The sequence below is a fragment of the Sorex fumeus genome, unplaced genomic scaffold (genome assembly GCF_029834395.1).
Source record: "Sorex fumeus unplaced genomic scaffold, SorFum_2.1 ptg000037l, whole genome shotgun sequence".
Taxonomy (NCBI): Eukaryota; Metazoa; Chordata; class Mammalia; order Eulipotyphla; family Soricidae; genus Sorex; species Sorex fumeus.
Window position 1 is genome coordinate 58532804 of NW_026606094.1, and position 13569 is coordinate 58546372.

General features: G+C 37.7%; 1 protein-coding gene and 1 non-coding gene across 2 annotated transcripts in view; both read left to right on the plus strand.

The window, feature by feature from the left end:
* BZW2 (basic leucine zipper and W2 domains 2) overlaps window positions 1–13569 on the plus strand; it is a 67085-nt gene that overhangs the window by 31729 nt on the left and 21787 nt on the right. The window contains exons 3-6 of the mRNA XM_056118519.1: window positions 1898–2074; window positions 3279–3382; window positions 6993–7058; window positions 13156–13291. Coding sequence (XP_055974494.1) covers window positions 1898–2074; window positions 3279–3382; window positions 6993–7058; window positions 13156–13291 — 483 coding nt within the window. The remainder of the gene's footprint in view (window positions 1–1897; window positions 2075–3278; window positions 3383–6992; window positions 7059–13155; window positions 13292–13569) is intronic.
* LOC130027887 (small nucleolar RNA SNORA55) lies at window positions 8184–8317 on the plus strand. Its single transcript, XR_008793098.1, has one exon. It is a non-coding gene; the product is annotated as a small nucleolar RNA SNORA55 (small nucleolar RNA).

Here is a 13569-nt window from a genome sequence, read left to right on the forward strand (position 1 = left end):
CTGGCAAACTTCCATGTCGTATTCAATATGCCAAATACCAGTAACAATGATGGGTCTCATTCTTCTAATCCTGAAAGAGCATTGAAATTGCTCTTTAAAATCTCAGGGCTAGGATGAAGGAGACGTTACTGGTGCCTGCTCGAGGGAATTGATGAACAACAGGATGCTTATGCTTGGGCTTGTGCTTTAATGTTTACATTCATGCAGCCAGATAACCTCCTGTGACTTATTTTTCAATTTCTGTCGGAGGCATTGTATATATGTGCTGCCTGCCTGTGCCAGACACAGTCGATATGCCAGACACAGTCGATATGCCAGACACAGTAACAACAAAGTCTCCAATGGAGACGTTACTGGGCCCGCTCGAGCAAATCGACGATCAACGGGAGGGCCTTTACCTTTACCTTTGCCTGTACTATATCCTTTCATCATACCACAATCTTAGCTAAGCTATTTAGGATTTATATTATCATAACTTTATGCATGACATTCACAGCACAACTCTATTTTATTACTTTTTTCTAACATTTTATCTTTATTGATAATGTAATGCTTCATCTTTTTTTGTGCTTAGTTTCTTGTTCTTTTGGCTAACTCAGTGAACTTGTATCATATGTTAGGTAAATCTCTTATTACAAACATTTTAGTAAGTCTAACAATGTATTATATGAAAGAAATGCTTGTCGTATATTGCATTGTATTGTATTAAAAAATTCAATCCCTGTACAGCTGCCAAAGTAAAATGCTTGAAATGACCTCTGACTGCTGTGCTGAGGAGTGGTCTATCTGTGTCATGTTTTATTTTTCTTTCCTGAATTCAAATGATTTAGAACTTTTTTTTGGGTTTGGGGCCATACTTGGATGTGCTCATGGTGTATTTCTGACTCTGTGCCTTAGGGATCACTCCTGGTAATGCTCAGGGTGTCATATGGAGTGCTGGGAATGGAACCGGGGTCCACTGTGTCCAGTACAAGTGCACTACCGATTGTACTATTTCTCTGGCCCCCAAGAGAACTGCATCATGTCTTTATCTTTAAAGGTCTTAAGAGCCTTTTCATGGGATTCACAAATTCAAAACTTCATAAAAATGCTTTGATATTACTTAATTTTTTAACATTCTCTCATGAATTTATAGAAGACATTTTCCAGAGGAAATGAAATATGTGAAATCATTACACTTTGAATACAGTAGATTCAAGAATCCATTTATCTGACCATTAGCCAAGTATTAAAAAAATTCGCAAAAGTTGGTTATGCAACTCATCTCAGAATTTTTCTTCACTTAATATTTTAAATATCTATTTTAATTTTATGTAAGTATCCATTGTATAAATCTCCAGCTAAAAAGAAAAGCAGCTTGGAATTTCTATTATTTTTGAGTATCTAGTGATCATGAGACCAATATGTATATAAGAACATTAGCTCTTAGGATATAAATATGCAGACATAATTCATGATATACATAGCATAGTTAAGTTCAATGAAATAATTTGTATTGTGAAGGAGTGTTCTATTTTTATTTCCTCTAGTCTTTGCTTATATCTTCACCTTTATTCCTAAGTGTTTCTGCCTCCCTTATTGTTTTTCAGTATCTTAGATGCAACAAATTTTACATATTTTCCATCAAGTGGTTAGATTTAGTATGCTGCTTCACCTATATAAATTGCACAAATGATCAATCATCATTTTTTATTATGTGTTAGAATAGCATCGATATTCTCCTATGACCCTTTTAAGCAGAATTAATTTATTTGGATAAATGTTAAACCAAGAAATTAAAAATTTGGTAGAAAAATTTAAATTGTCCTCTAACTTTTGAATCATCATACCATATACAGATAACTGCATTGGGAAATGTGTACAAATAGGGATTAATATCATAACTTTTGCATTACAGATGAAAAAGAGAAATTCGAACCCACGGTCTTCCGGGATACACTTGTCCAGGGGCTTAATGAAGCTGGTGATGATCTTGAAGCTGTAGCCAAGTTCCTGGACTCCACAGGATCAAGATTAGATTATCGTCGCTATGCAGACACACTCTTCGATATCCTGGTGGCTGGCAGTATGCTTGGTAAGTCAGGCATTATAGCAACTTATTGAGCATAGATTGACTGCATGAAAGTAGACCTCTCAAGGATCTACCTTCTCTAAAAGCTCAATTACTTATAAAACTAGGTACTAAAGTCTGCATCTCACAGGGAAGTGATAAGCTTAAGAAAGTAACTCAGTTGAGTTTCAAGTTGCCTGTCTCTGTGATAAAAGTAAAGTTGGCTTTGTGTAGCTCTTTTTACCAAAAGATCTCTTCTCACAAGTTAAATCAAGGCAGTTGTACACTAAAAGAAAGGTACTATTTACTTGATGGTATTCTTGCCTATTTTATAACATTTTTTTTTGTATATTTACTACCTAACACTGAACTTCTGTTTATGTAGCTAATCACCCATTGCTTGTAACTACCATTGAGACTTACTCAACTTTGAATGTGGAAAGTTGAATTATATACAAAAGGGACATTATTCTAGCACATTTATTTGATGATACCAAGTATACTATGGGAGAAAGATGAGAGAAAATAAAACACTCTTAGCATTGCAGCTGCTGGGTAATAAGATACATATGGCAAGAAGTCAGAGTGCATTCTGTTCAAACTTGCATGGATAACTGGGTTAGCGGGGGAGGGAACATTTAATGCCTACTCAAGGAGAAACTCATGAGATCTACTATAAAAGCTAGCTCTGGTTCATTGTGGGGTTGATGAACTGAAGTCTAATAAAATATTATCCAGCCTAAATAGAGATCATGTCCTGATGTTATCAGTAACTGCATTGAGTATAAGTAGATTAAGTTCACCGAGCAAATTTTATTCTTTAGCTTCCATAGTAAAAGATATACTTCGAAATGACCGAGGGTTATAATGATGAGATCTAGAAAAGGTAAGTAAATGAATAGCACCCTTAGGTATCATGGTGGGAGTATAAAATGGAACTACCAATTTGAACTATCCTAGAAACATGGACAAATACTTAACATATATATCTAAACATGTACACCTTTTCATTTAAAAAAAAAAATTAGCCACCTTGGGATTCAAATTGGGGATACACAAGTTGGGCATCTGCTTTAACATTGAGCCATATGCCCAGCCCAACTAAGGAAGTTCTGTGTGACTCCTACGCACTTTTCCTATTCTTCCTGATACAGAGGAATTGTTCAGTTTCGCGAATACTTTTCTCATTTTAGCATTATCCTAACTACAATTTCTTTATTATTTACAGCCCCTGGAGGAACACGCATTGATGATGGGGACAAGACCAAGATGACCAACCACTGTGTGTTTTCAGCAAATGAAGATCATGAAACCATCCGAAATTATGCTCAGGTATAGACCTCCCCTCCACTTCCCTCTCCTTTCTGATTTTTTTTTTCTTTTTTTCTTTTTTAGCCTGCCAAGCAGTGCTCAGGGCCAGGAACCACTCCCAGAAATATTTGCCTCTCTAGGCAGGAGCTTGAATTCATGTTAGGACCCCGGGTACTGGGCACCACCAGGGCCTTTTGGGCAGTACTTAAGGAAACCTTTTGTCCTGGTGCGTGTTTTATATGCACTGCTAAATCTTGCCTCTGGTCTCTAAACATACAAAAAAAAAAAAAAACCCACTCAGTTGCCTTCTTAATAATACAGTGGGCGTGAAACTGTAACAAGGTCGTCATTGGTGGGGGGGGATGTATTTTTACTTGTATGGGACACTGAGGGATGAGATACCACATAATTGCTGGCGGGGTTACAAATTGATGCAACTTTTAGGAAGGCCCATTTGGCACTCCTTTCATGGTACATTTCCTTCAGCCTAGAAATTCGACTACCAGGACATTTTACTTTAGATAATGTGACCACATGTATAAAAAAACACATGCAGTGGTGTCCTCAGTAGGGTTGCTTATAAAAAGGATGAAAGCCATGTAGAGGTCTATCAGAGTGCTAATTAAATTAGGTTTGTGATTCATAGTAACAGGCTATTACATACCTACTAAAATGAAAGCAGGAAGAAGGTATTTGAAATGTATAAAACCTATAAAGGATTCATTACCGCAGGAAATAAAAAATTGCAAGTCATTAAGAAAAAGACAACTATCTCATTAAGAAGAGACAGAGACATTTCAAAGTGGGGAAAAAACTGAAGACTTATTTAAACTCAGTAGTAATTAAGGAAATTTTATTTAAAAACTTGAGGTATTCTGTTGCATTCATTAAAGAAACTAAATTAGGAAAGGTCATCAGGACTGGGAGAAGTGAATAATGGACCTTGTGTACTGTCCAAGAAAGCTGAACACATGTGCGTTGTAATACTCCAGTTTAGAATCCATGCTTTTCCGATTTTGATTCCTATTACTGATTCATTGTAAACTCAGTTTTAATCCCCACAAGTCTCTAATGACAAGACCTAGATCTTGTAGCTTTTCAAAACACAAATGAAAGAGATCATAGGAAGTACCCCGGAAGCTGAGTGATTGCAGTTTAGGTGTTATTTAGCTATTAAAATGGAATAAAATATGCAAAATCCAAGTAATTGGGAATATGTGGCCATTAAGAAAGAGTTTAAACATCAAAAACTTTTAAGTATATGTAATGTTAGCAAAGTGATTTATTTCCCATTTTCTAGTTAATAAATCTGTGACTGTAAGATTAAAAGAACAGGAAATCTTTAAAAACGGGTCAAAAGATGAAACATTTGGGATCAGGTAGACAAGTTTCTACCTGGGACCAGAGATTTTTGGCTTGACTCTGTAAGTGGTTACAAACACCTGGGTTAAATGAATATTAAATTCTGTATCGTCAGTTCAGAAGCCTAGTTCTGATAAACTGACTCCTTTTTTTTGGTCTGTAGATAAGGGCATTTTACTAATAATCAGAATTTCTGAATTCTATTTGTGAGCTCTAATATTTAGAAGGGCTGGAGCGATAGCACAGCGGGTAGGGCGTTTGCCTTACAAGCGGCCAACATGGCTGACCTGAGTTCGATTCTTCCGCCCCTCTCGGAGAGCCCGGCAAGCTACCGAGAGTATTCGATATGCCAGACACAGTAACAACAAAGTCTCCAATGGAGACGTTACTGGGCCCGCTCGAGCAAATCGACGATCAACGGGAGGGCCTTTACCTTTTACTTTAATATTTAGAAACAATTTCCATGTCTTCTAAGTAATGATGTTTCACCTGTCTCACCATCCACATAGAACTTTTGTTAAAGTTAATAATTACAGCATCTGGAAAGACAGTATAACAGGTAGGACTCTTGCCTTGCACACAATTTACTCAGGTTTGATCCCCCTGGAACCCATAGTTCCTGAGCCCAAGCATTAAGAACTATTGGGTGTGGCTCCAGAACTAAAAATAAAAATAATTAGATTTTTATAAGCACAACATGTTTTACAGACTATTTTAGTTTTCCTGATGAGCTTCATTCTTTGTTTTTTCTTGTTGCGTATTAATTCCTTTCTCGAGTCATCATTATTTCCCCATTAAGGGCAATATTCTAATTTTTACTCCCAAAGTTCACCTTGATTGTATTTAGAAATAAGTACACTGAAAGTTAAATGAGAGCATATCATTTGGATATTCAAAAAATGACTTATTTAGAAATCATTTCTGTGCTTATTGAATTAATATTTACAAAATCTGTTTCAATAAAAATGTGTTAGTGTACTTGGGCTACAATAACACTACTGTAAAAATACCTACTAACTGGAGAGTTTAAACAGGATTTTATTTGTCATAATTTGGGAGGTTGAGAAGTCTACAGTCAAGATGCTGGACAATTTAGTCACGACTCTCCTCCTGGCTTATTTATAAGATCATCAGTCTTACTAGATTCAGATTCCACTCATAGAACTTAATTTAACCTGAATTACTTCTCAAGACTTTACCTCCAAATTCAGTTGTTTGGAGTAATACGTCCTTAAATTATGATTGAGGAACACAAACATTCAATCCGTCTTCATCAAAAACATGGTTCCATTTTAAAAGAGCTTAGTTGTAATACCCTGCATAAGAAATCTAACTGGATTGTGGGGCTCTATAATCATTTTGGTATCATTGAATTATATTACATTTTAGTCATTTGCTGAAGATAGATTAGAATATACTCTCTCCTGAATTCTTCTATCATGTTTTTCTCCTTATGACTAACTATATCTGTAACCTCTTCATTTTATTTATTTTTATCTCTGCATTTTATAGTTTTAAAATTACATTATTTTTGTTTTAATACATTGTAAAAAACTATGCATGCAGAAGGTTGTGTGTTCGCGGGCTCTCTGGACGGCTCTATCTCACCGCCCGCGTTCGGTGCCCTAGAGCTGCTGTGTGTAGCCTGCATCGGGACGGCTGTTGGCCAAGGGCAGATGAAGGAAGAGACGAGGGCCAGGCCGGTTGATCTTAGTGGCAGTTTATTACAAGGAAGTTTATCCCATAGAAGAACTTATGTTGTGGAGGGCCTAGGTTCTCTCAAGCACATGTTCCCCTTGCTAGTCTCTCGGTAGTCCATCTTTTCACCCTGCTCTCTCCTTCTCCAGCACCCTTCTAGTCTGGGCTGACACTCCACCCAGTCAGGTAGCCAAATCAACATAAGAAAGCCCTTCCTGACTGCTCAAGGGCAAGATACCTCTTAAGGTGTTTTTCTCTTTTCCTCAGTCCAATAAACTATCAACTATTCCTGAGGTTATGCAGGAAGGACAGAACAGTATTATCCTACAATACATTATTTTTGTTTACCTGCTTATTGTTTTCTTATTCTGCATGTACATTTTGATTCATTTTTCTTCCCAATGTCATAATAATAATTTATTTATAATGATTGTAGTATTCATATCATAGTATAAGCAAGTTTAACTGTACATCTGTATATTGTAGATTTTTGTTCTAGTTAAGTTGTATTTAGGTAACTTTTGCTTTTTTAATAATTGTGTGATATTTTGTCATTTTCTTCTTTGCTTAGGTCTTCAATAAACTCATCAGGAGATATAAGTATTTGGAAAAGGCATTTGAGGATGAAATGAAAAAGGTATAAATTGAATGTAATGCTCTACCTTTTAAGATGATGAAATGAACAGGAAAAATTTCTTTTGCAATACTATTTTTAGAAGTGTCATGGACAAGCTAGTCTTATAGCATATTTTTAGTATTTATTGGATGAAAAATAAAAAAGATCATTAGCTGATGTCTATAGAAAGAAATATATAATTAACCTTGACTTTTTATTCTGTAATATAAGACAGCATATCTTAGAAATAAAACAGAATTTGATTTAAGGAATGTGATCCATGAATCTTAAAATAAAAATTGAAGATGTCAGTTATGCAAGAAGAACATAAGCATAATTATAAGAATTACTTATTATGTATAGTAATAAGTATGCCCTTATAGAACCAAAATAAAGTCATTTAAGATAGTTGAAGCATGTGAAAGTACATAATGTTCAAGTAATATTCAGTAACATTAATTAATTTTAGAAGTAAGGCAAAGAATAAAGTACATCTTTTTATATGAGTGTATATGAGTATAAATCTCAGAATTTTTCTCATCTGTAAAATAGCGGTAAAAATACATGCCTTCTAGTTGTGATGGGAATAAACACGGTAACAAATGTAGTGACTAAATTAGTAACTGGCTAGGGCTGGAATGATAGCACAGTGGGTAGGGCATTTGCCTTGCATATGGCCAACCCGGGTTCAATTCCCAGCATCCCATGTGTTCCCCTGAGCACGGCCAGGAGTGATTCCTGAGGGAAGAGCCAGGAGTAACCCCTGTGCATCACTGGGTGTGACCCAAAAAGCAAAAAAAATAAAATAAAATAAAAATTTAAAAAAATAAAGTAGTAACTGGCTCTAGTAAATGGCCAGATGAACAGTAGTAACTTATTAAAAAGCTTTCTTTTCAGTATTGCAATGTGTTCCCTCTTCTAATTTGTAATCCTTTTATATTCATTTATAGAGGACACTAATTAACTCATTACAGATTTATATTTTGCATTTCCCTTGTTTCCAATTTTAGATAACTGAGTTTTTAATAAACTGGAGTCACCATATCTACTCTGTTACGTTTTTCTCTTTTCCGTTATTTAAATGGTTACGCATATAATGAATATTTTCTCTGTAAAATCATTTTTGATTAAAATTTCACATTCTCAGCACCTGAATCTTTCCCATTCCTTGCTGCTTCGTGCTGGTGTGGGGACAGATGGTGCTACAATACCAGCAGAGGAAATCCAGATGGGTCATTTCCATTTATCTTGGGGCCTGTCTCTACAGCTCTGCCACATTTTGAAGAAAAAAAGAAAATTCATATTCTCCATGACCTGGCATTCCCAAAGAGTAATTTAGCATGAAGACATAAAATCTGATATATACAGATGTCCATCACAGAATTGAGAAATAACTTTATAAGCACCAGTGGGAGATTGTATAATTAAATTGCAACTTATCCATAAGGCGAATGCTGTGCAATCTCAACAAATGAGGCATAACCATATGAACTGACTAGGGAATGTGCCCGTGGTAAATTGCTAAATGGAATAGCAAAGTGCAGAGCAACAATTAGTAGTAATTTAACCTTTAGGCCAGTTACTTTATGCCTCACTTTTCTGTAAATTGTAAATCAAGGTTGTTGTGGGTAGTTACACTAGTAAATTGTGCTCATACCAGTTTGTATTTCACTCAGTTTTAGCTATTACTAGCATATAATTAAGTCAAAAGAATATGTATGGATAAATATCATTATTTGTAAAAAAGCAGACAGTATAAGTTCATTTTGAAGGACACACATTGAATAGTCAATTTAAGGGAGTAAGAACAGAACTTCTGTTAGTGTTTTTTGGGGGGCAGGGGTGATTGATGGGGTGACACATCCAGCAGTGCTCAGGGGCTCTCCCTCTTTGGATATCACTCCTAGTGGTGCTTGGAACCGTGAGCTGCTGGAGAGCAATCAAATCTTTGCCCTCCTTGCAAAATATGTGCTCAGCCCATTGAGCTCTTTTTCTGGCAGGAATGGAAAGGACAAATGTAGTCTATCATATTTCTATATTCTTAGAGCATAACAGGTGCTTGGTTTAAAGAAGAAATTGGGGCTGAGCAACAGTACAGCGGGTAGGGCATTCGCCTTGCATGCAGCCGACCTGGGTTCAATTTTCAGCTTCCCATATGGTCCTCCAAGCATCTCCAGGAGTAACCCCTGTGCATCGCTGGGCATAACCCAAAAAGCAAAAAATAAAAAGAAGAAGAAATCAGGGGTCACAAAGACAGATTCTTGCCTTGGCAGGCAGGTTACCAGGTACCACATACTGTCGCCTGAGCATTGGAAGGAGTGACCCTTGAGGATAGAATTAGGAGTAAACCCAGAGCACAACTGGAGTATGGTCAAAAAAACACAAACAAAATATTTTAATCAAAATATTTTTTAAATAACACTAGCGGGTAGGATGTTTGCCTTACACACTGCCGGGTTCTATTCCTCTGCCCCGCCCAAGAGCCCGGCAAGCTACTGAGAGTATCTTGCCCACATGGCAAAGCCTTGCAAGCTCCCCGTGACGTATTCAATATGCCAAACACAGTAACAACAAGTCTTACAATGGAGACATTACTGGGCCCACGCGAGCAAATTGATGAACAATGGGAGGGCAGTGCTACAGAGAGTTAATTTGCTCAGTTAATTTGAGCTATTATTATTTACTTACATGTTAATCATTCAACTGACTCTTGATCATTTTTATAACAGAAAAAGGCCAGATTGCTTATAGTTTTATTGTTATAGAAAGTTCATAGTTTTTAAAGTTTGTAGGTTTTTGTGTTTTGCTTTTCCCCTTTCTGGTGCTCCCTAGAGTCACTGATGCCTCATTCTCATTCTTAAAAGTGAATTTTCAATTCATTGAGGCTGTAATAGCCATACATTGGAAGAAAACTGGACTGGTTTGATTGAATTGCTGCTGCTTAACCTTTCTATGTTTGGAGAGACACATAAGTGATGTGTAGTTTCTTTTAACTGTTGGGAATTGTAAATTAATACTACACTACTCACTACTATGCAGGATTACTGGAATTTTGTTGGCACTAAAATACATAAGCCTATGTTGATGCCAGTGACTTTTTATTAGTAATGAAAAAGTCAGCCATGCCTTTGATGTTAGATCATGCAGGATCTCAGTAACATGCCTGATGACTGATGAAATGGAAAATAATCATGGAATATGGTCACAGCTCCAGGTGGGGGAGGATTGGAAAAGAATAGAACATTCCATGGCAAAAAAGCACATGAGAAAATGCTCTACATCATTAATCATCAGGGAGATGCAGATCAAAACCACAATGAGATACCATCTCACACCTCAGAGACTGGCCCACATCAAAAAGAACAAAAGCAACCGATGCTGGCGTGGATGTGGCGAGAAAGGGACACTCCTTCACTGTTGGTGGGAATGTCCACTGGTTCAGCCCTTCTGGAAAACAGTATGGACGATTCTCAAAAAATTAGAAATTGAGCTCCCATTTGACCCAGCAATACCACTCCTGGGAATATATCCCAGAGAGGCAAAAATGTATAGTCGAAGTGACATCTGCACTTGTTTGTTCATTGCAGCCCTCTTTACAATAGCCAGAAACTGGAAGAAACCTGAATGCCCAAGAACAGATGACTGGTTAAAGAAACTTTGGTACATCTACACAATGGAGTACTATGTAGCTCTTAGAAAAGATGAAGTCATGAAATTTACATACAAGTGGTACAATATGGAAAGTATCATGCTAAGCGAAATGAGTCAGAAAGAGAGGGATAGACATAGAAAGATTGCATTCATCTGGGGGATATAAAGTAACAAAGTATGAGATTAATACCCAAGAATAGCTGAGATCAGCACCAGGAGGATTACTCCATAACTTAGAGGCCAGCCGGGTATCCTAGAGGAAAGGGCTATTCAGATAGAGAAGGGAGCACCAAATAAAGGATGTTTGGAGGATCCTCCCAGGAGGGGAGATGCATGTCGAAAGTAGACTATGGACTGAACATGTTTGCCACTCAATGCCTCTTTTGCAGACCACAACACCCAAAAGGAGAGAGAGAACACAGGGGATTGCCCTGCCACAGAGACGGGGGGATGGGGGGATGGGGGTGGGAGGGATATTATCCATGGTGGTGGAAAATGGGCACTGGTGGAGGGATGGGTATCTGATCATTGTATAATTGAAACCAAAGCACAAAAAATTGTAAATCTACAACTTTAAAAAAAATAAAATAAAATAAAGGGGAAAAAAAAAAAAAAGAATAGAACATTCCAGAAGACTCCATTCAAAAAAGGAAGTTGGTGTATTTCACCCCAAATTCTTTTCCTTTCTACCACTTTGGAATTGCTCCTTGCAGTTCCATTACCCTTAAGGTAAAAGGGAGGAGCACCAAGACCCAGATATGCCCAAGTAACATCTTCATCCACTCATTCATTATCCCTCCAAAATTGCTCAGAGATTTTTCCCCCTTTTTTTTGTTCGTTTTGTTTTGGGACCACAGCCAGCATTGCTCAGGGCTTACTTCTGGTTTTGTGCTCAGGAATCACTCCTGGCGGCGTTATATGTGGTTCCAGGAATGGAACCCTGGCCAAGTGTATGCAAGGCAAACACTCTGCCACTCCAGCTCTCGAGACTTTCTTTGTTAGGCACTCTCCTTTACCTCATACTCTATCCAGCGGGGCTGGTAATTAACCTATGTGATCATTAAAAAAATGCCAAATATGGGGGCTAGAGAGATAGAGTTATAGGAGATTGGGTGCATGCCTTGCAGGTGCTTGACTCAGGTTTCATCTTCAGCATCACTTGGCCTTCTGAGCATCACTGTGTGGCTCTGAACACCCCAAAGCATCACTGTGTGTAACCCCGAGGCCCCCTAAGCATTGCTCAGGAGTTCTCTTTCCCCAAAAGAAAGAAATGCCAAATTTGAGTCACATTATTTAATAAAGTATACCAAGAAAGTGAAAGGAAAAAATTAAGTGTCTTAAAGCACCTTTTGCAAACACAGAGCCTGACATGCATAAGCACCACTAAAAAAAGGGTGATACCTGCAGTGAACTGCACAATTAAAATGATTTCCAAGTGACAGGGCCACAAACACTTGCCTGAGCACCACAATGACCTTGATGAGCTCTACAACCATTGCTTTGTACTTCAACTAAGAGTGTGATTGGGAGAGAATGTGCGTGAGCACTGCAATCAAAGCCGTGCGAATCTCAGTGAGGTCTGTGACCTGGCATACAAGTGTGGGAGCTGCCTCGGAACTCTTACCAAGTGCAACAGAGAATGTGCAAATACCACTGCCAGATGTGTCCACCACCCCTGAACATTGCAACAGAGAAGGGAAGGAGGTCATGTAGACAGAAAAATAAAAAGAGCAACAAGAGTTTAGAAAGCCCCTTTTTTACTCAACAGCCTTTGTCTTAAAAAGTATTATATACTGGGAATACAAATAGTAAACTTTAACATCAGTGATATTCTTTTCTACGTACAGTAGAACAGTATGTAAGAACAGATTTTTCCCATATTGGTCAGTTTGTTAAACTCTAATAAGCCTAGAGAAAATGAGTATGGGCAAGGAGAGCACCCAAAGAGAAAGATAAGGCACAGGAGTGATAGTTTAGTGGGCAGTGTTTGACTTGCATGCAGCCGACCCGGGTTCAATTTCCAGCACCCCATATGGTCACCTGAGCACCACTAGGAATGATTGCTTGAGTCAGAGCAAGGAATAGACCCCTAAGCATCACCAGGTGTGACCCAAAAAGCAAAAAAAAAAAAAGATAATTTGTTTCCAAAAAATATGTTCATTATGTAATATTTAATCCTTTGTCGTATACAAAGGCAAATGCAAATCATTTTTGTTAACTATTCACTCGGTTCACTGTATATCTCTTCCTCTTCTAGAGTGCTTTCTATAGCTGTGTATAAGTCTGGAAGATATGCTATGCCTGATCAAGTTATACCATCCAATTTATAGTTGTTTCTACTCATGTATTTCCAGTGGAAAATATCAGTGATTTGCTTGTGTCTTACTAACAATGGGTTTGCATTATTGTTTGTTTTCCTCGTTAGTCCTTTGCTTTCTACACATGGTTTCTTTTGTTTGACCCACAGCTTCTCCTCTTCCTTAAAGCCTTTTCTGAAACTGAACAGACAAAGTTGGCAATGCTATCGGGCATCCTGCTGGGCAATGGCAATCTTCCTGCCACCATCCTCACCAGTCTCTTCACCGACAGCTTAGTCAAGGAAGGTAATGACTTGAGCACTTTCTTCCCAGTCACAGTGGAAAATAAAAGCAAATCCTCAGACAGTTAGAAAATTTCAGTACCTCTGCTGCCCACCCATCCTCCTACCAAAAGAATGCCTGTGTCTTCAAACAATAGGCAGGTTATGCATGTTTATTGTAGAAAGTTCAAAGAAAAATGTATGCCTACCTGGAGAGAGAAAAAAAGTTATATGTTTGATATGTTTGATGTAAGACTCGTTTCCTGGGCCAGATGTCCTGAGATTAACCTGGTTCAAGCCATT